This window comes from Mustela nigripes, chromosome 5 (genome assembly GCF_022355385.1).
Source record: "Mustela nigripes isolate SB6536 chromosome 5, MUSNIG.SB6536, whole genome shotgun sequence".
Taxonomy (NCBI): domain Eukaryota; kingdom Metazoa; phylum Chordata; class Mammalia; order Carnivora; family Mustelidae; genus Mustela; species Mustela nigripes.
In genome coordinates, this window is record NC_081561.1 from 138,302,384 (window position 1) to 138,325,592 (window position 23,209).

Below are 23,209 nucleotides of genomic sequence, written 5' to 3' on the forward strand. Positions count from 1 at the left end.
TTCCATTCGGAAGAGAATCTCACAGCATTTTAATCATTAGTTCTGTTTCCCATCTCCCTACTGATATTTGTTCTGATTCTGCTGTTAAATTGTCTCCCTAGTAACCGCTCTAGTGGGTTTCCAGAAGTTTTACTGTCTGGCTTTTGACGTAGCCTGATATCCTTTGGTGCTTAACTTAAAAGCAGCAACACGGAAACAGCTTAAAACAGAAACATGAAGCAATTTCTGTGCATCTGCTTTCATGAAGACAGTTAAGGAGATAGAGGATTCTGTTCATATTGTATTAGCAATATAGGTTTGGTTAGCGGACCATTTCTTCTTGGACATTTAACACACTGGGGGCACGGTCTTTGGTAGTTTTCAGGGTCTTACACATCTTTTCCTGGTCTAGCTACTCATGCCTTCCTCCAGCATGTGGTAAAATTAGAGAGCTGTTGGGGGGAGGGGCAAACTGGAAAACACTCCCTGGGGCTCTCACTCACTAGGATCCCCCCAACCTTCGCTCTCCCTCTCTCTCTGAACCGGAGGACGACTGTTCTCTGTCCTCTGCTCAGTAGCTCCGAGGGGATGTGTGTGCCTTTGAAAATGTCTGTCTATTCCTTGTGTGTGTGCAAAATCACCATCTTTACGTGTCGAAGGAAGTGATTGTACTAGAAGTGACCACGGACGATGTAAAGTTGACTCCGTCACCCCCGCCCATCCTCCCCAACCCCCAGTGAGAAACTGAAATAAAAAGCCGAACGGACGATTCCTGGGTGGCTCCGTAACCTTTATCAGAATTCCGTGTCTCAGCCCAGAGCCCTGATCTCTGCCTTCAGTAAAATTAGTCACACTAAAAGATGCGCGGGATACAAGCAATCATTAGAACAGAAGATGGGCCTCTAAATTACAGACAGTTCTGCAATAAAAATGGCAAATTAAAAACTTGGGCTAATAAAAAATTTTCATCTACACTCAGGCTTTTATTCAGACATAAAGCTACACGCATACCTTGGTAATGAGAACTTCTTGTTGAAACCGCCACAATCTCATCATTCTTTCACACGCATATAGGACCACAGGGCCTAAAACCCATTTCCAAGCCTGTAGAGAACAGCAGAGAGAGAGAGAGAGAGGAAAAGGAAATGAAAATAGAAACCAAATATTTTCAATTTGAACCAAATCAATACATAACGTGATGGGATTCAGACATTTTCCTTTAACTTTGGGCCAGTTATCAACAATAAAGATATCTCCTTGTATTAAATTCTATAACATTCAATTATTCCTTGAAGCCTACAAGCTTATTTAAGAGATTAAACTCTTCTGTATTGGTTTTTATGCTTACTTGATCAATGATGCCTTTATGTAATTAGAAATAATTGAATTTGCAAAGAAATAGGAAAGCAGATTGATGTTTATGTTACATATGATAGGGTCATAAATGCTCCCAACTCAGCCAAAGTCAAAGGCTTACAGAGCTACATTCCTGAGCCAAAATAGGACATGGAAAATTAAATAAAAACATTTTCAATAGTAGTTTTTTGGGCCAACAATGTGTCAGAATTCTGCCTGAAAAAGCACCCACACTCACACGCCCATACCTACATACACACACACATACACACTCACACGTGTATGCATATCCAATGTTATCAGGAATAATACATAAAGGCAGTGTCTCAGGACTTTAAATGTAGGTTTATAGAATCAGAACAAAATCCTCCACAGTCTTCTGGATGATTGTGACAACGGACATTTCCATTCTTAGTAAATCCTTTCCTATGCTAAGCTTCTATGAGACTAATCTGAATTACTGATGGTCAGTTTGCCAGCAGGCTAGTCTTGTGTTAGTGTTGTGCACAGATGTAAGGTGTCCTCTTCCCCTGGAAGGGAGGGACTGTGAACTTCTGATGTTTGAAGACTTATACTAGGTCTGATACCAAGCGACCCTAAAAGGCACACCGTATTCTCTTGGTTTCAGGAAGAGGACTCTGAGGTGAAGCAACATCAAACAGATTGTCCAGGTCCCACAGGTGCACCCGAAAAACATGACCCCGGAGGGGTCTGACTGCCTGGCCTGTGCACTTATCACGTAATCGTGCTTCTTTCTGTCCCGTGGGCTGACATTGCTGCTGAGCCTTGTTTTGCAAAACATTAGAGACTCAGTAATTCATTGAATTTTAGGATGTTAAGAGTTCTCTGAAATCTCACCTAATTCTTCATTTAAAGACAAAAAAACCCCCTGATTTTGTGGGAACAGGTGGCGTAGTGTAGGGAGACAGAACTCGATCCCAGGGAGCCAGGACTGGAACTCAAGCCTTTCATAATTTCTCCTAATTCTCTGTTTGGGATTCTAAGTGCACACAATCTTCCTACTAAAACACTACCTTCCGAGCAGGAAGGCTGTCTCATCCTTTTGAACTCATGTTCCCTAAACCCTTTCTAGCTGATGCACCATTTTTTTATGCTAGTGAGTCTTACCCATTCTCTTGTTGTGTCTGTTCTGGGTACGGGTGACAAGCCCTTCAGTGTTATTTTTGCTTCTGTTACCTCGTTTGTGTATTTCTCTTCTGTTTACTGCTGGGTCTGTGTGCATGGCACCTCTGCTCACCTACATCAAGCCTCCTTGCTTTTTCCCTGGGGGTCTCTTATTGGCCTGATAAAGGCTCGATTTATGCAGGCAACACAAAGCAATTTGACCCACTTATTCTTTTCTGCCTCAGTGGGGCTCAGTGACGTGTTCAGAATAGCAGAGAGAATGAAGCCTTTTGTCCACCTATGCGGTGGGTGAGCCGGTATGATGAGCAGAGGATGGGAGAAGTTGGCAAGGGGTAGACACGAAGGATGGGGTTAGACCAAGGGAGTGAATCCTTCAGTCTCTTATGCTTGAATGGACCACAAAGTGTTTTGAGAATTGCTTTGGATATTTACAGCAAGGATAGCAAGAATGCAGTTCTTTCTATGTGAGCTTAGAGAGATATTTGCAAAAACACTCACATAGTATCTATGTGCTTTTGTAAGTAATCTTTCATGCCCATTGTAGAAAGTTTTAGACATCACACACTTCATTTTGAGGGTGTCAAATCTGTCACGGTCTCGGATTCTTCCATGTTGATAAAGATGGGATGGATTGGGTCACCTGGGTGGCTCAGTGGGTTAAAGCCTCTGCCTTCGGCTCAGGTCATGATCGCAGGGGTCTGGGATCAAGCCCTGCATCGGGCTCTCTGCTCAGCGGGGAGCCTGCTTCCCTTCCTCTCTCTCTGCCTCCTTCTCTGCCTACTTGTGATCTCTGTCTGATAAATAAATAAATAAAAGCTTAAAAAAAAAAAAAAAAAAGATGGGATGGATTAGTTTTCTTTGTGTGGTTAGTCAGGAAGGAAAATGTAAGCTAGGAGTCCTCAGTTCTGTGTCTGCTCTAGTATATAAATTGTTCCGGGAGGAGAAAGCACAGTTTGGGTATACCGTGATACTCCTGGAGCCTCTGGGAGTTAGGGAGTGAGGGCCAGAGGTGGCCAGAGGTGGCCAGAGGTGAGCATTAGGTTATCCTGCACACGACTGGGATAGGAAGCGTGAGCAAAGACAGAAGGAGGCCAGGGCGCAGAGCAGGAGGTGCCTGAACTGTCTCAGAAGACGTGGTTTGGGTCTTGGGAGTGACCATACCTCCACCTATGACTTGTGGAAAATCTTGGGCCTTTTAATGTTCAAATTTTCTGCTTTGTAAAATGAGAGAGTTGGAGAAAATTATTGGTTGGGTTTCCTCCGGGCTTTTACACGTTTTAGCTTTAGTCACAGAGATAAATACAGTGTCAGGGGTGTGTTCCCATGGAGAGCCGCAGAGAGCGGACAGAGTGAGGGGCGGAAGAAGCCCGGAGTTTCAGACTGAATGCCGAACAGAGGACAGATGAGAGTTCGTGGCCATAGAAGCTCTGGTTTCTTGATGTGGTTTTCCTGGGAATGCCTTTTGTGACCGCAGGGAAGACACGAAAACTTGGGCCACAGACTCTCCACCTGTTATGTAAAGTGGTGGAGCTATTTAGCATCGAAGTTTCTTTTATGCTCAAACATGCTATGGCTTCTTCGCTTTAGTTTTTCTTCTCCAAAAATACTCAAAGAGTCACGGTACCGTGAATTTTTTACAATGGAAATAAAGTTCCATTGATTTAAAAGCTGCCATAATGAAACTTGTTTCTTCCACTTTCACTCCTGGTTTTTCATTCCTACCAGAAAATAAGAACACGCTGGCTCTGATTTTATTTTACATTTATAAACAGCCTCTTTTTCTAGACAATAAGATTTCCAGGGGAAAGAGTCATGTCTGTGGATCCTGCATCTACCGCAACTGCAAGGACATGACAGCCGTTTAGAAAAAGTTTGCTACGCTGACGTTCACTCGGTTAAAGCTTCCTCCTCTACTGTTGACATCATGCCCCGATAAGTTAAAAAGCTTTAACCTTATTATTATTATTATTGTCAATTGTTGATGTAATTAAGTAAAATAAGGCGCTTCTTTGGCTAAGGAAGACCAGGCTTCTTTTGAGAACACGTTCCAAGAAGAGCTCTCAACTCTGGAGCCTCGTATGTGTCTGTGGGTCAGAGACAGAAGGGGGTTAAGGGAACAACTGGTTCCCTTGATCAGTGCGGTATCTCCGCGGTGATGTACAAAAAGCATTCTCCTTCCTAACATGGACGGTAGTGCACCACTGAAGGTGGATTGATAAATGTTCTATCGAGGAAAGTACTGTGAGAAGTCAGTTAGGAGAGGCAAAGAGGAAGAGACGGGGAGATGTGGTGCAGCGGAGCGCAGGAGCCCTTCCTTGTCCTTGGGATGCCTTCTGGATTCAGTGTCGATAAGACATCAGAGAGAATATTGTACATTCAGCCAAGCAGTAATTACACAGCCCACACATGCTTTGCATCAGGATCCATTAAAAATAATGAGAAAGAGTGACAACATGAGTTTGGGTGCGCAAGGAGGTGTAGCAGGGGAGAGTTAACAGAGAGATGGGTAAGTTCCCCCCTTTTAATAATAATTAATGTCAGCATCCGCTGCGGAGCGGGATCTGGTCTGTATTCATTAGGTGTGGGAGAGTATTGATTTTTTTTTTTTTTTTTTTTTTTGTGGAGACGAGGTAGCTGAAGATTTTAGAGAGGCATTCGTGTTCCTCATTAATATGCAGGCTGGGTCGTGGCTACCAATAGTTGAGTTTAAGACAGAGACAATCTATACTGACCATTAAAAGAACCACAGTCTAATGGGCACATCTATTCCAGTTCTCTCGGTTTTAAACATTCCTCCTAGCAGTTTTCACTTTTAAAATCCAGTGCTTAATTTAATATATTCGAGGATTTTAGAAAAAGTCCATCCTTTGAGTCCTCGTAAGCTGATGACTTCATTTCCTGAATCCCCTGCCATTTACATACTGTTATTCCATTTTTAATGACACATATTTTGGGAACACTGTGTCCTTCTAGTTTTAATCTGGAAGCTGCATTGATTCACTTTTATGCATCACCCAGTTGCCCCACGGCTTGCATTGTTCGAAGAATCCCGAGGAGACCGAATAGGGTCATTACTTCTATTTACCTATGCTACCGGAAATCTTACTTTTGAGAACTTGTGGATGCTACCGTCCACTCTAATGAATTAGGTCTCCTTTTGTCTACCATCATTATTTCAGTCATGGGAGCTTAATGAGAACAGGAAATAAATGCATTTAATATCCCCATTTGTTTGATCCCCAAAGTTGTCGGAAGCAAGAAGGCAAGCTCAATAAAGAGGGCAGGCTTCTCCTCATTTGGTTGTTGCTTAACATCCATTGGAGAAGTGGTGCTATTAATTTCCAGAACGGCGGAGGCAGTTCTGCAGGGGGATGGGGAGCTGACCTTGCAGAGCAGAGGATGGCAAGCCAGAGACGGGGTCGTTAGCAGTTTCGGTGCTATGCCTTCTGCCATAACAGACATCCACAGTTAAATGCGAGTGCAGGAGCACATTTCAAAGTGGACAGAACGCTTTTGGCAGTGAACCTCTTTTAAAATGATCCATAACTAGATTTCTCCGTTAGGACACTTAATAAAGAGTTGGCTTTGTCTAGTGGTGACATGGGCTGTTCTTTCTCTCAAGCAGATAAAGCTCTACTTCTTTTAACTATGGAGACAGCTATTTTTTAAAAGCTCTTGGGTTCACTCTTACCGAAGGCTCCTTGCCAGAAAATTGAGGCACGGGGCATGGGGCCACCTTCTGCCACTGAGCATAGTGATCTCTGCAGAAGGTGACGTTGTGCTGCAGTTGACTCTCAGGAGTCTGGCCTCGAACAATCCGACTTGCCATTAAAACAAAACAAAACAAAACAAAACAAAACAAAATCTTGAATATTTAAAATTGATTTTGTGCAGTCTGGTGATACCACAGATATATATTCTACAATATATTCTACAGTGGGCTCTGGAATAACACTTCAAGGGTCTTGAAACTCAGGCTGTCACTCATTTCTCTCAGCATCTTTAAAAATAGGAATTTAAGAAGCTTCAAGTAACTTTGAAGATCCCAGAAAAGAAGTGCCCCTCTGCGGTATCCTGTGTTAAATTGAAAGTGTCTATATTAGAGAATTCATAATGAAGGGAAATTGTTTGAACACATCCTTTTGTAGACTGTTGAATTTAATTAGGTTACATCTCGTCCTGATTGCTGATTCGGGCTAATTGGCTAACTTTGTACTATTTGGGTCTTTTGCAGATTTATTTAACTTCTACCCTTTTTGGTTTGTTTCTGAGTACCTCGAAGTTTTCAAGTGAAGGAGTCAGAAGTGCCCTGAATAATGATGTTTTTTTCCCCAGTGACCACTAGCAGGCGTAGTGTTTGACAGGGTCAAAATAGGTCAGTGGGAAGTATGTCTTCAGGACTACATGATGAATTTGAGAGCAAAAAAGAAGACTACCTTCGTGAATGGAGCACTGGATCAAGAGTCCTGTAATCCTGCTATATTATATTTGCCACAAAGGCAGCACTGACTGACCTTTGACAAGTTGCTCTGGTACAAGTTCCTCGGTTTACCCATCGGTGCACCGGGCTGTGAAGCCTAAGAATTGAGGTCATGCAATCTGGGAGTTGCTCAGTTCTTAGGTGTTTATGAATAAAAACATTGACTTATATACTCACAGACTGAGAAACTTTAGCATCATCCAGTTTCATGACCTGTAACCTGTGAAGCAACATGTCCCCTTTTCCATCGCCAGGCACCGGAGGAGGGAGTGTCAATGACCCTGAGGACCTCAGACCTCAGCCTGGAGAACTGACAGTTTGGCCTTTGTCCCAGTCTGTGATGTGGAAGGCATCCAAAACACCCCTTTGAGTTAGATGAGTACAGCTATCTGTGAATCTCCCATGAGCAGTTGAAGCCCAGACATGGGAAAGGCAAATAATAGATAGGAACCAGACGAAAAGATTCCGTAAATTTTTAACACCATCATTCTCAAGCTCTAGATAACATTCTCTATATTATCTAAACTTTGGAACATTTCACAAATGCAGTATCTTTTTAAAAATTAAAAAAAAAGTTATGTCTTCATCTATGCTATCCCATAATAGAAAGATTAGTGGGCTTTAACACATTCCAATAATCCTCCTTTACTTGGCATTTTGTATAGAATTTGCAAATTACTTTTTGCTGTAAACAGTGGCTGTGGAATACTTCAAGCTGAGAAGATTAAATGAAGCCCTTATCCCAAAATAAGCCTTTCAACTAAGTTAAAATGACTAAAATATTTCATCTTATGAAATGCTATTTGGATATTAAAAAATATCTCCAGTGCAACACTGGCCCGTTGAAGTCCTCTTGTGTGAATGTGAGGAGGCAGGATCCGGGGCGACACGTGCATGATTTTTGCCACGAGGAGTTCTAGACCCAAGTGGACTACGAAGAGCCTCTCAAACGTGTTGTAAGGGTTAATGCTCCGGCATCAGCAGAAGAATTCACAGAGAAAGGGCGACTGGCCATCTTTGCGGTGGGGCACTTTGGGACCATCCACCCTGCTCCACAAAATAAAAAGAGTCAGGGTGTGGAATCAAGCATCAGGAGAGCCAACTGCCGATTTTAAAGACTAGAAAGCTGTTAGCCAGGCAGCTGCATACATAGGACCATTGACTGAGTAGGATTCTAAGGATGAACAGACGAATTGGTAGTTTTTCCCCAGGGTAACGTATACCCTGGGGGGAGGGGGCAGTGCTTCCTTCTACAGTGTCTGGGGGTCAGACCAGCTGGTGGATGGTGGGGAGCTCTTAGTCAGGCTTAGGCCATGGCAACAGAAGTGACCTTCATCAGAAGTGGAGGGCTGAGCTTGAGGGAGCAGTTAGCGACGGGTGGGAGTGTGTGGGGTGTAGGGGGTTGTGTGGGGTGTAGGGGGGTGGTGGAGGTGAATCACACAGAGTTTCCCTATGCACCCCCCCTGCCCCCGTCCATCCTGCCTTGAGCTCCACCATCACTGTGTCCTCTGTGCCTGGCCAGGTCCCAAGGTCTCTGTGGTCAGGCTCTTCCAAGTCAGGGCAGAAGCAGAGCCCCCTTCATGCTCAGCAGCCAAAAAGGTGGGAGAAAAATACACAAGAGGGGATGGGCTGGTGCACATTCCTGCAGGTGTAAGAAATGCTTCCCCAGACAGCCAGTGAAGAGCTGTTCTGCAGGGCTTGTCACCAGAAAATGTTGGGTTGTCTGAAGACTGGTGCCATACGTCTGACTCTGGCATTTACTCGTCCTGGTACCTGGAGGCATTCACTTAATCCCCGGACCTGCTTCCTCCTTACAAAATAGGGCTAACTTCACCCTCTTTATGGGACAGGACAGTTGTTGGGATCAAATAGATCATGCACATGAATGTGCTCTGAAAATTGTGAAATGGAAAAAAGAGCATCAGTTTATGAAATAATTAATGTGGGACAAACTAGTGAACAGGCATCAATTGTTTTTTTGGTCCAGAGTCATTTTGAGACTATTTGAAGGACTAAAACATTGTATTTCAGCTGCTACTCTAGCTTCTTGATGGAGAGATTAATAGCACCATGCAAGTGTTGAATACCGGAATGGCATTGTATGAGATGTTCAGGCAAGAAGGAATCCTGGAAGTCAGATGGGGAAACTCAGGTCTATAAAATTAAAAGGACTTGCACATGGTCACCCTGATGACTAGTGGTAGAGCCTTGGTCTGACTGCCATCTGGCACACTGTTCCCTCCCCCATACCGGTTTTCCCAGGAGGTGGTTTTGGTGAAGCAGAAATGACATCTGGGTGTCCGAAATACATATCCTGACTAACGTAATTTGGATTGCAAAAATACGTTCTGAATGAAAAACAGATCTATTGTTCTCCAGCATTCATTAAAATTTCTGCATCTTATAAACATGTCAAGACTTCCCAACAGAGTTAGCAAGAAAAATAAAGATATTACTTCATCATCTATGTTGCTTATTTTCAGTTACTAAAAAAAAGGTGTTTGCCCTAGTGGATGCTCTTTTCCATACCTGCTGTGTGTTCTTTAGTCCTTGCCAGTCATATTCCTCCATCCAAAGGGCTTTCTAAGATGATTTTGAGGTTCACAGATGTAAAATCTTATACTCTGAGCACACTATGGACTTACCCGGCCCCATGGAATGCCAGACTGATAAAGAAGATGATGAACACATGGTGTGTGTACCAGAACAACTCGTAGGAGACCTGTCGGATGAACTCGGTGGAAGAGGTCATGATCAAGATTAAAGCCAGAGAGAGGACGAGGCCAGTAACACCCGCGATGGTTGTTAGCGATTCGGTGATGGTGTTCTAAAAGAAACAAGCACCATGACATTGACATCTTTGTTCTACCTTTCCATTTTAGGGTCATTATTTGAGAGTCCATGCAGGGAGTAATTCAAGGTGTTCTTATCAGGAGCATATTAGCCTCAAAAAGGGGTCCCCATATGACTCAAGAGGGGAGCTTCCTTGTCCTATCCTTTGCCCTGCTTGATGGCACACATTTGCTTTGCTCCAATTTCATCAAACGCAATTGAATCCTTTACATGTTTTCCATCTGTATAAACCAACCTTCCTGTCAAAGATATTACGTTGAATTGAAATGAAGACAATATATGAAAATGCATTTTAAGATAAAATACTGTAAAATAAATCCAAGTCTCAAGTTTTGAATCTTTAAAATAAAAATGTGGCTTGCCATGCCTAATTGCATTTTAACATTAATAAACACTTTTTTTTGGAGAGATCCCTCAGGGGCATTCCTAATAAGGCAGCTGCACATTCTGTTCCCCTGGTAGTTATTCCTTGCTCTTGCTTTTTAATTGGAAGGACCATGACTTGCATTTCTTTCATGCCACCTCAGGAGGCTTGGAATAAGGCTTTGTAAATCCTAGGTGATCAATAAAGATACAGCTATTCTTATCTGGTAGACACTGCCAAAAGACTGGCATTCTGACCTGTGAATGCAAGGGATGGTTAAAGAGCCTTTTAGAATATGAATCACAAAGCACTTTGTATTTACTGTGAGTTTTCCATACCCTTGCCAAGTCATTAGTATTCATACGTTGTGTTACTATCATTGAGACGACCAACCGTGAGCTCAATAAACTCACACTGTATCTTTTGTCAGTAAAATCTCATTAATTTGGGCTGCTTTGAGATCTCAAGGTAATTTGGGTAGGGACTTCTCCTGGTTTATTTCTTTTTTTCCTTCATAGAGCAAATAGTTGAAATAAAATGGAAAGGGGGATGTCTAAAACATTTAAAAGATTTTTTTTTTTTTTGCAAGTGTACTCAGGCATTTTAGAAATCCATTTATATCATAGGCTATGCTAATTTCAAATCATCCTTCTTTGCTTATTAAGGCAAATCCCCACTTCCCTTTTCTTGCAACATATTTTTGTAGACTGGTTTGCGCAGCCGTGTACCCTCTATAGTAATCCCACTACGTCTCTTTAAAAATACTCCATAATGCACACTTGGTGTTATGGGTACTTTCTCCAAATGTACCAATTTATATTATTGATCTTTCTCCAAATACCCTAAAGTAGAGGGTTTCTTGAACTTAATTAACGCTTACATAGTATATTACTTCTAAAATTTTGAGAAAACTATATGGGGAGTAACTTAATTATCTTGTTAAATTGCTTTCAAAGTCCTTCTAATAAATATTATTCACTCTATCATCTTTTCAAAATACGGAGGTTTATTCTTGGTTGCCTGTAACAATGAGCTTCAGTGCGGAAAAGCGTTCGCCCCAGAACACTTAGTGGGGGAAAAGTGTTCACCCGAGTAGGTGCCAACATAAATGCTGTGGCTCAAACGAGGGACCTCAAGGCCTTCCCACAGGCTTACGGCACCTGTGTTTTTGACTTATAACTTTGAAACTTGGGCTTCTGATTGTTGTCTGCTAAGAAAATGTAGCTCTCCTTGATTAATGGCCTGATATTGGAAATCATCTTAGGATAATTAGGGACATGCCGTGGAAGAATTTTCCCCCAGAGACTGAATTTTCCTTCTTCAAAAAAGGCTGCACAGGCAAAACGGTCATGAGAGAGATATTTCCACGGCTGGAGTGCATTGTCTTGGATTCTTCTTGAACAATACTGATTTTTTTAAGCCTGTTCAACACGCCGTATGCCTATTCCAGTGGGGTGATTTGTGACCCGATATTTCGATCAACCAGGACAAAAGGGGTAAGCGTGGAGGAAAGGAGAGGAGTATCTTTATCTCCACAGGTGGATTTCTGGAGCTACATTTTTGGTTTTGTTTCCCACATGTGCTGCCACTCCATGCACACAAATAATTAGCATGAATGATGTCACTAGCCATGCAGGCCTGATTAGGAAATTAGCTACTCTGCCCAGTATCTGATTTGGCAGATTGGCCAGCCTCATGTGTGTTTCATACTGTATGGGAGAAGAGATCCAAAAACAATTTATGAGTTGAAGATGAAGACATCCAGTTTTTAATCCCTGGATGTAGATGGCACGTCATGCTCTTTATGATTCCAACACCACCACCCACAAAAATGCATCTAATCACGAGCGGCTTTCAAATTTAAAATATCAGGGTTTTAACAGGTTATTGCATTTTCTGTTTAGGTGTATTTATTATGTTTTTCTATAAACTAATTAAGTGGTATCAGTTTTTCTTCTTGCTCATAACCTCTTAGCAACATTTATGAAGAAAATAGCTTTTTAAAAAAATGGTGAAATTGATTTGGCAGAAACTCCTCTCCAGCTCTTTTATTAATAGCTTTTGAAACACAGTGTTCCTGATAGCGCCACGGGAAAAGGAAGGACTTTTCAGATGAGAAACTGGGTAGCACGCAAGGACTCACCGTGTGGAAGGTCCGGATGGGGTTCAGGTAGCTCTCATTTGGGGCGTCGCCAAGTTTGGAAAGAGCGGCCGGAAGTCCCTCTGCTTGAGCTGACTGGCTCCAGTGGTAACGCTGTAGGTTGCACAAATGGGCGACGATGTGGATGGCTACGGTTGAGGAGGGGAGATCAGACACGGTCCATACGGATCTCTTCCTTTGTGGCTACTCAGAAATGCAATGCCTCTATGGTCAAGTTTCTCTGTTCTGGTTTGTGTAATCTCCAAAGAGTGATTTATTTGTGCATCTTTCCCAGTGTCTTGAATAGGGTGGATTGAATTGTTCTAAAGGTATGCCACATCCATTTTAATTATAGGAAGAAATAAAGTAAATCTCAATTCCCCATAATTTAATTATAAACATATGCTCATTCTGTAAGTGGAAGAGGTATTAGGATATCACAACATAATTTTATATATATGTATATATATATATATATGTTCCATTATATATAAAATTCCATATTATATATAGAACACATTCTGTTTTATACATATGTCTATGGATTCCATATTTCATCTCTTATGTAATATATTTTCCGAGCAATCACAGAGCATTATTCTAGAGTACTGTGTATCATATCCACGGACATCTGTGTCTATGACAGATAGGATAGATACCAGGGAAGAGTTTTTGTTCTCTTTCAGACATTAGATTTTCTTTTCTTCCTTTATATATTTCAGTGTATATGTATATTCACTCCTACACATACACATATACACACTATCTTTGCATGTGTTATTCCTAGAGGATTGAAATAAGTTAGTATTTATAGAACTAATCCTCTCGGTATATTCTTAAGAAGAAAACTCAGCTTTCTAATTCTGAGAATTGGTGATGTCTAAATTCTAAATGAAGAGAACTTGCTCAGGAACACAGCATAATTTAGCCTGAGGAGTCTGTGCCCAATGCCACTCTTTTCTGTCTTGTAAAATCTGTGGGGAAGCTAGCAGTCACAACATCCAGACAAGGACCTCCTCCTGATGCTTTTCCTGCAAATGAAAACTCTATTGGGTGACCCGTTGATACCAGCCATTGGGATCAGATTCAAGTGTGAAATGAGAATTCATTACCCAGGGTGTAGATAACTTCCCAGTTGATACTTCCCCCCGCCCCACCATGAAAAGCAGCAGTGGCTGCTAATTTCATATAGCCACTACACATTGTAGGCAAATTCTGGAATCCTCCATGGCTGTACATTGTGGGTTGAGGTGTGGGGAGTGGAGGAAAAAGGAACAGCAGAGACTTCTGAGAATACTGGTGGCATTTTGGTCCCTGTGGTCCTAAGAGCAGATGTATTTAGAAATACCATCTGCTATTTAGCTTTACTCTCTGTCCCCTGATTTTCTTTGATCAGAGCCATTCCCTTTTATGACCTGCAAAGTTGTTTTCGTGCTTTAAGACCCAACTCAAAAGTTGTTTTCTATCAAGTATCTTTCAATTTCACCGCACCAATGATGCCAATGATACAGCAATGATTTAATTATAACACTTCCTAGACACTCCTGTTATGAGTATTTATTTACATCTATCTTGTCCAATGGACTCTCGTGCCTCAAGACTTACTCATCTTGGAACCTTAACACTTGGCACACTGCTTACTACCAGTATGTACTGAATAAGATTTTGCTGAGTGATAATGAATTTACAAGAAGGGAGAAAGGGTCACCTAATTGTTTGTAGCTGCAACATTACTGGAGTACTGTTTTCCCTGCTAATACTTTTTCTTTTTTTTTCACATTTTCTTGCAGGCTTAAAGTTGGAAATCACTTCAAATATGCCTTTAGTTGAAGTTCAGCTAAGAAGGCAGAGCACGGTGGTATTTCTGAGTCCATGATGTTGACTGTCTCCTTATGGGTATGGTGTGAGCAGCACCAAAAGGTCATTGTACTTCTTCTTATGTTCCCTTTGTCAGTTAATGTGGTGGTGTCTATGCAGGACTGCCTTGTGTCGTCTCAGGGTCCACAAAGCTAGAAACATTTGTCTAGTAGTCATCTCTCCCTATATGCTATATATGAAATGAAAACTATGTGGTGAATTGAAGGCAAACATCTTCAGCCGTATTCCTAATTACTGTTTTCTGACAATCAGCATATATACATATTTTTAAACAGGTCTTATTTCTCATAGCTAACAGATACTACTATACTCCAAACACCGTTATAGATGTTTTGGGCATATTATCTCCCTTAATACTCAGGTATTAGCCTTACTACCATTCGACAGACCAGGATTCAAAAAGTTATGGCACTTGTAGTTCATTAAAGGCAAAAGTGGGATAAAGCCTGTTTGCCTGAATCCAGAGCCCCATTTTTTACCTTTAAGTTGTACTGTTTCTTTTCACTTTAATAAATGTTAGACTTTATTGAAAACCAGTTTCTCCTGCGGCTTAGGTAAAACTCTTTGAATGGCTCAATTGGTGTCTTTAGAGTCAAACAGCTCCTAAGACCGACCGTAACCGTTGGAGTCTTCTCTGCAGGTGGGTGGAATCTCTCCTTTTACTCTCTGCCCCTTTACCCTCATCCGTCTGCCTGTGGCCGTCCTCGGTTCTCCTCCATGGACTAGAGCACACGAGCCAGAGTGGAGCTGTTCCCATTTTACAGTAGCGGATACTGAGTTTCAAGCCAAACCAAGATTCCATAATCTGTGACATCCAGAAAGGAAGGACAGGCCGGATTCTGGGTCTTTTGTATTCTGCGTTCCATAGCATTCTCCTCCTGGGTAAGGAGTTGTTGATCACAATCTATTTCCTATTAGATTGATTTCCACATGAGAATTTGACACTGTTAAACTAGATTTAAGTACATTTATTGAATGAGCAAAGATATTGAACTATTTATTTATTCTTATTGCCGGGTCTCCTATAACAGAGCTGAGGAAGCTAATGAAGTAGTATAAGAAAACCCAGGATAATTTTTAGGAGGTAGCTCCTGAGGGAATCTGTTGAGAACTACTCTTCCCAGCTTTTTTTTCATTACTTTAAAATTCATGTCTGAACTATTCCTTTGCTCCAACAGCCTCCATTTTGTTTTCTTTTTTTTTTTTTTTTTTTTTAAATTTTTTATTTTTTATAAACATATATTTTATCCCCAGGGGTACAGGTTTACAGGTAATAAGATAACAAGTAGAATATCTTGTTTCATTCATCTTGGGAATTCTCAGAAGGAAAACTACTTGTGCCCATTTGGTTTGTCTAAACATTTTATTTCCTCTGACGTTGGATCCTAATTTTATTGTGATCTTGGTTTCGAATGAACGGTACCCCACCCACGAACTCCATGGCTGCTGGGACTTGGTAGATGCCCAGGGAGATACTGATTTTGCTATTTTTCAGACATTATATGTTCCATTCTTCCCTTTACACACTTCCGTTATTTTATTTTATTATTTTTAAAGATTCATTTATTTGAGAGAGAGGCAGAAGGAGAGAGCTAACTTCCTGCTGAGCGGAGAGCCGGACATGGGGCTCGATCTCATGACCCCTGAAATCATGACCTGAGTCAAGAACGAGAGCCAGGAGCTCAACCGACTGAGCCACCCAGGTGCCCCGCTTCAGTAATTTTGATAGGAATAGCCACGCTATCTACGCTGACAGTGCCTGTTTCTCCAAGCATGTGATCCAATGGTGATAGGGTTGGACTTTCTTCTCTCTCACTCATCAGAACCCTATTCTGTTACTAGAGTTGTTAAAATATAGCCGGAAAGACACTGAGAAGGACACCTCTCAGTGACTTCTTTACTTTCAGTCCAAATTCTTATCCTTCTTATCTGTAAAATGGGTGGACTGAACGAAACGAGATGATATCTTGGTTCCTTTCCAGCAGTCAGGCTCCTGTGTCTCCTTCAAAATTAACTGGGGACATGTATCATCCAAAGGAGTCTATAGTCTAATGGAAAAGTGATGCAAATACGGAACACATGTTTCAATGTTTTCAAAAGCAACACTGGCTTAAGCAGACTTTTAATTTTATAGCGAATCCCATGTCATCAGTTATGCCGGTGGGCTCTTCCCCGTGCCCCTGAGGACTTTCTGCACAGCCCGTAGAAAAGCCCGAGATACACATTTCCAGAATCCACCCAAATGCTAAGGCTAAAAGTTGCTATAACTGGGTCTTTTCACAATCCTATTTTCTCACCAAAGTACTTTTACAGTTAAAAGAGAGCAGCAGTCTTGGACAAACCACAAATGCACATTTAATTGGTGTGTGAACTTCTGAGTTCAAATAAGGAGCTTTTATTGAAGAGTGAACAAAAAAAAATCATAAAGGCTACAATTAGAGCCAGTTGCCCTGAGAAAGTTTCTTTTCCTTCTTTTTATTTTTCAGGAGATCAAAGGAAGCGTAATTGAGGGAGAATCTTGGAAGGGCGGTCAGTTCTTGCTATCTTTCTGCCTGCCTGTCAGTGATAACAGTCATTTTGGAGTTAGTCACCTCCTAATTAAGCAGCCGTCAGAAATAAGGACCCAGGGACAAATCCTGGTTGTGCATCTACAGCCAGAGCCTGGCCCCCCAACTTTTAAGTCTGGAGTCTGATTTCCGCAGGAATGCACATGGACTCTGGCACCCTAGACTACTGCACGCCACTCATTTGTAAATCAAGTTCAGTTATGCTGGACAGGACAGGGAAGACAGCCTCCTTGGAGGTCCCAGTGCTTCTTGCAGAACTGGATTAGTAACAATTCTTTAGCGATCTGGTCCTGAAGAATTGGGGCCTCTATCCTGGGGTCTCCAAGTCTTTCTATTCAGTACCTTTCCTCTGAGTGCACTCCTATCAACCTGTCTCTTATGTTTATTAAGCTTTGTAAACTAAGTTTTGCAGCACATCCGGAGCTGCCTGTGGGTAGTTGTTACCCCCCCAAGCGCCCCTCCCCCAGCGGAGCCGTTGTAAGCCTTTTGGGTCACTATTCACAGCTCCCTTTGAAGAACGATCTTGCTTACAGAACTGCTATTCAGTTGGAAGATCTTTAAGGTCCATTCTGCACCACAGAGTCCAGAAGGATCCACATTTATAAGAACGAAGGGGCTGTGCAGTTGGAATTTTTATACCACTGGGGTTATAGGTCCCTGAAAATGATTTATTAGCGGTTGAAGGATGCTCCAGCGGCTCTTATCATAGGCAGGCAAGTGGGAAGGCAGGAAGCCAGGAGAAGAGTTTCTGTCACTGCATTTTCGGTGATGCCCTTGATTATAGATACCATTGTTTGTCTCGCTCCTCCTCCCCAGCCTACTTTCACCAGGCTCTAATTACATCCTTTAATGATTTGACCAATTAAAGCCTGCAGTTCAACTTCTAGAGGAACGGATGAGAAATTAGGGGCTGGCACGCAAACTTCGATGTGGATGCTCTTCTTCCAAGGTTACACACCTCTATTAAGCCAGTCGGCTATTTGAAAAGCGGCATAATGGGCGATGCTAATAAAATAAGCACGGGGACATTTTCAGCGGCTCCCAAGTGAATACACCAGAAGGACGAAATGTGAAAAGCAAAGGGATATCTATGAAACCAGGGCATAGCATTTTTTTTTTTCCTTCTAAAAGCGCAGTTGCCAGCCGCATTTCTTAGTTAGTGTGAAATGTAATAATTGCTATGTCAGGGCTTGGAGAAGCAGAGAGCTCTCTCCCCACCCTCCTGCCTCTGCTGGGAATGGAAACAGCCCTGCACTGCTGGTTGCCATGGTGGTGGGGGACGAGTGCTTTGCTCTCAGAAGCAGTCTGACCCTGCGGGGGTGTGGGGGGGGCTGTTTAGAGCCCAGGGATGTTTGGGATCCCTGCAAAGCAGTGGAGATTCAAGCAGGAGAGACTCCCCCAGTGGTATTTGATTCTCTCCAGGGATTTGTGAGAGAAGGAGGGAGAAAGAGCATGCTGCTTCCTCTTGTTGCCACAGAATGTGAATTTATCTTGGACAACCAGCGACCAGCATCATTTTGAATCTCTTCATCTCTTTCCTGCCTACATCCTGTTTCCTCCCCTGCCCCCGCCCTCCCCCAAGCTGCTGCCAGGTCCCTAAACAACTTCTGCACGGTCTTGGACCTTTCCTGCAAATTCCCCCAATCCTTTTTGCCAGCTGGCTGACTCCTGCTCATCCTCAGGTTTGACCAAATTTGTTGAGGATTTATGTGACAGGGGCTGGGAGAGCCAAGCCAGGTAAGGCCCATCTCAGCCCCTGAGGAGATCAGAGTCCGGAGAAATTTTACTCTGTAGTAGGAGGCATGACAGGGGCAGGCAGGTGAGGTGGGCTGGGAGCTCAGCCCTGGAGGGTCGGGGAAGACAGGCCAGGCAGGGAGTCCCAGATATGGCAACACCTTATCTACTGAGGAAGGAAAGGAAGAGCATTTAACACGAAGGGGGTAAAAGGAGCAAAGGCACAGACTACTCAGGGACCCAGTGGCTGGGCATTGCCAGGGGAAGAAGCAAGGGGATATGGAGAGTGGAGGAGGGAGCAGGGCTCACCGAACGGAGCCCGCTGGCCATGCTAGACTTGGAGGTGATTCTCTTTGCAATAGTGGCGAGCGGATGGCCTCATAGTCTCTGGTTCCCAAGAGACATCCTGACAACTAGTCTGCACATCTAGAGATGGATAGATTGTATTCTTGTTCTTTTAATTTAATAGAAGAAAAGGCTTTAAAAAACACTTATCTGAGATCACAGGACCAATCAGTAGCAGGGGAATAAAATAATTTGGTTGCCCGGTTCTAGTTAACTGCTGTTCCTGCTAAATTATTAGTGCCTACGCTACTTGTGGGTTATAGCTTCTCTTAGGGCATATTGCACATGGGGGACATTCAGTACACATCACTGATGCATTTATCCTATTGATATATGATTACGCAGAAAGAAATATACATACCCAAGGGTGTAAGAACAAAATTATTGCAGAACATATTTTCCTTTATTTATTTATTTATTTATTTATTTATTTGCTTTTTTGGGTAATGTGTTTCGATGCTGTGAGTTTTTTTGGTTCCTTCCCTCTTTCTCTTAGAGTTTAGTTCTGCCTTAAGCCTATTGCATAGTCATAATATCCTTCCTGCCATTTTATTGTCTTTTATCTGCTCTTTTAATACAGGAATTCAAGATTCTTAAAATTTTAAAGGAAACCTAGAGAATCCTTGAATTCCTTTTCTGAAGAGCCTTCCAGGGAGCGGTCTGGACCTCGCCTTGACAACACCCACAAGAGGGAACTCTGTATTCTCAGGGACACTCATTCCAGTTTTAAGGTCTGGATGATTCCATATCTGAGCTGAAATCTGCTTCCCTGAGTCTTCATTCCCTCATGCATTCAACTGATACATCAAAGGTTTTTGGCACCTCTGTTGATGGTAGCCCAAGTAGCCTTGGACATTAAGATGCATTAGCTTGTTCTCTGCCCCTCCATCCCTCCATCCCTTGGCTGGTTTTTTCTGGGACATGATGTCTCTTTACCCCTTATTTCTTAACAAACTACAAAGACCATTTGCAAGCATTTCCTGGGTTGGTTTAATCTGGCATTGAGGACAATCGATGGGGAAATCTCCCCACATGTCTCACTGCACACCCAAAGTTGTGTTAATTGGCACTCGGGCACTGTCTGTCATGTCTTGTTGCTTAATTAAATCCACATTTGTTTTGAGTGTTCTTCTTACTCTGCTGTTTTTTATGCATGAGAGGATAAAAACAAATGATGAAAACATTTTATAGTTAAATTAGTTTGGGGGAAACAGTCCTGAACCATAAGTCCTCATTGTGCAGATAGCCTTTCATTTCCGTGTATTTGTTGTCCAACAAAACCACAAATGAGTTGGTTATTGCTCGGTTTCTTTTCTTCCTCAGCAGAGTTTAACCTTGGCCCTGGATGCTAATTTTTATTGTATTTTTCTTGAATTCTCTTCTCTTCTTATTCAAGAAATAACAATAACACTATATATGCTCTAAAGCCTTGTATCTTTTCAAGGTCCTTTATTATCCACCAGCTCAATACTATCCGGAACCCTCTTCACCTGCTCTTCCTTTTCTTTTTTCTTTTACTGCCTATGATACCATTTTCCTACGTCTGTGAATGAGATTTTGACTATAGGTCAGTTTTATTTCCAATGTTAATTATATCGAGTAGCACAGCATTCATTTTGCAAATAGGTATTTATTGTTGTCTTCTCAACAAGCTTAATTATTCACAAATGGCAATGGAGTTTCATTAACTTTTCCCTGACAAACTGAAGGCTTTGTAGGGAAGACAGCATGAGTTTAAACTAGAAATTTAAAAATCCATTTATATAAGGTTTATGTGGTCAAATGGAAGGCAAAGATTTATTTAAGGGTGAGCTTTTGGCAGAGGAGGAACTAAAGCAAAACTTAGAGAAGTTAAACATCAGGTTTTATAAAATGCACTGGGCAATGAGTAAGAAGCTCTTACCTCCATTAACAGCTATCCCATAGGCGACCAGTTTGTGGAATTTGAGATTTTTATCTAATTGCCTTCTCCATGGGCCTCTGCAGCACTGGAGTGACAGAAAATAAAAGTCTTGTTTGGAGAAGAATCAGGGATGACAGCATCCTGAGAGCTAAGAGAGCAGGACTCAGGCACTCCCTCTGTCTACATTCCTGAAGGTCGGGCAATGGGGCTCAGAAGTTAGTGGCCAGTACTTAGTCCCAATGGTAAAACCAAATGGTTATTACTGGCTTTGCTGACATTTTAACTCAGTAAAAGTGAATGAGATAGTATAGTTCCCTGACTCCAAGTCCAAATTCTAGAATAAACCTGCTAATCTCCATGCTCCAACTAGTTTTAGGAAATGAAGATGGAAACTTGTCATTCTCATGGATGTGGTTTAAGTAGTCTGTAAACTATTCCTTATTACACAAAAAACAGCACTATATTCATCGACCTCTAAATATTCATAAAATTATAATGATGATTATATAATAAATTATCTCATCTAGTTAGGGTTATTGTTCGGCAGGAAACACAGTACCCAACACACTGAAGTCAATATAATAGGAAATGTCCTATTATGTCTAGTAGGGGTTAAAGTCTACATACTGAAATCTGTGCACTGTGCTTGTGCTTCCCTGGGCAGAGAGCTCAGAAAGATGCATCTTTAGTGACATTTGGCTCATGTGCTCATTTTTCTCCTTTCAATTAGAAATGGTAACAGTTGAAACTATTATAATACTTCCATCTTTGTGAGTCGGGTCAATTCTATTGCCCATCTTTTTCCAGAGGAGCAAATACATCAGGGAAAGGCTGAGCAATGACTCCAATGTGCCCATCTTTTTCCAGAGGAGCAAATACATCAGGGAAAGGCTGAGGAATGACTCCAATGTCATGCAGAGAGGGAAAGGCAAGATCAGAAGTCGCACCAGATGTACTGATTCCTGATTTTCAGTTTTAGCCACCATGTTCTCTCTTACAAAGAAACCAACTTTAATTCAAACAGGATTATTAGGAATTTCACAGTAAAATACATCTTTATCTTCCATGGTGCTTATATTAGGACATGAAAACAGTGGAAATTATTTCAAATATTTTAGTACTTACAGTACTTGTCCCTCTCATGAATGAGATGAGGTTTCGACTGATCGGTAACAGAATCAGCATGCAGTTAAAATTCAGACACACTGCAGATGCTCGTGCCCAAGCCAACGTTGACTGTCCATATGTAAAGACACAGGAGAGAGATGCAGTGAGAGTAAGGAAGCTGGGGAAAATAGAACATTTTCCAAAATGGTAATGTGTAGTCACCAACTCTACTTACACCCAGAATAACACGCGTGTAAAGGAAAGATTCTTCCTCTTCATACCAATAGAATGTGTCAATAAACAGATATAAATTCACTCCCAGCCATGAGAGCTAGTGTTGAATGAAAAGAGACCAATCAATACTATCTTCAATCTTTTCTTCTGTTCAAAATCACTTGGGGTTCTTCTTTTAAAGTGAAATGAAGAGCTTCTCAGTGTTAATCAGACTTACTCTACACTTATTTCTCATAGATCAGTTTTTAGCAGTGATTACAATGTTAATAAATTGTTAGCTTTATAAAAAAGATTTTAAACACACACGGTATACTTTAAGGAATTTAATGAAAAGTACAAAACCTTCCTAATCAACATCACTCTAGTGTTTTAAATCAATGATGGCAAAAGGAGGAAATCTTTAAAAACAACTCAGAACGTACTCTAGAAAATTTCCAATTTCATAGTCTAATTCAAAGACTTCATTTGATTTAGAGAAACATTCATACATTATGCAAAAACAAACTACTTGACTTTAAAAATAATTAAAAATGAACTCAGTCGAAAAACAACTTTACATGATTCTGTAAGGATAAATTAAATATATCTACTGAATGTTTTCTAACAAGTTTTAGTCTTTTACCAAAGTAATACTTCAAGCTATTTAGCATTCCCCTACAAATTATCTTAAAAGTCAAAGACTGTCTAATATATATATTTAAACATGAATAACAAAAGCGATACTTACTACTAATATGATGGAGAGACTCTCATTCAAAATCCAGCACCCCATTCTGACAGCTTTGCTCTGTTGCTGTCAGCAAATTATTTCTTTCATTCACCTGAGCCTGGCTGCTGTATCCTTAGTAAGGGCTTCCCTGCTAAATTATTTTGTCTTTTTGTCTTAGGAAGCACCTACTGGGAGCAGCTCTCGAGGAATTTCTAATTAAGGACTTCTTGCCAAAGGCACATCACCAGGCTGACATGTCTTATGACCTGGGTGAATACAAGGCAAGTCTCTGTCTAATGATTCTCTTCTTCAAAGATTTCATAAGAAAAGAAAGCTCGTTTTATTAAATTATCCTCATGTACTTTATACCCCATTCATTTTCTCCATGATTGCAGTCAAGATGATAATAAGTCT

The 23,209-nt window shown here is 41.5% G+C and overlaps 1 protein-coding gene across 1 annotated transcript in view; it reads right to left on the bottom strand.

Annotated features, from left to right (window-relative positions):
- The window catches only part of NOX3 (NADPH oxidase 3), a 56,425-nt gene extending 33,567 nt beyond the window's left edge, over positions 1–22,858 (bottom strand). Inside the window, exons 1-8 of the mRNA XM_059399290.1 lie at positions 22,814–22,858; positions 22,088–22,183; positions 21,871–21,981; positions 20,746–20,830; positions 12,322–12,467; positions 9,607–9,788; positions 6,173–6,302; positions 991–1,083 (exon numbers count right to left, since the gene is read on the bottom strand). Coding sequence (XP_059255273.1) covers positions 991–1,083; positions 6,173–6,302; positions 9,607–9,788; positions 12,322–12,467; positions 20,746–20,830; positions 21,871–21,981; positions 22,088–22,183; positions 22,814–22,858 — 888 coding nt within the window. The remainder of the gene's footprint in view (positions 1–990; positions 1,084–6,172; positions 6,303–9,606; positions 9,789–12,321; positions 12,468–20,745; positions 20,831–21,870; positions 21,982–22,087; positions 22,184–22,813) is intronic.
- Positions 22,859–23,209: the final 351 nt, after the last annotated feature.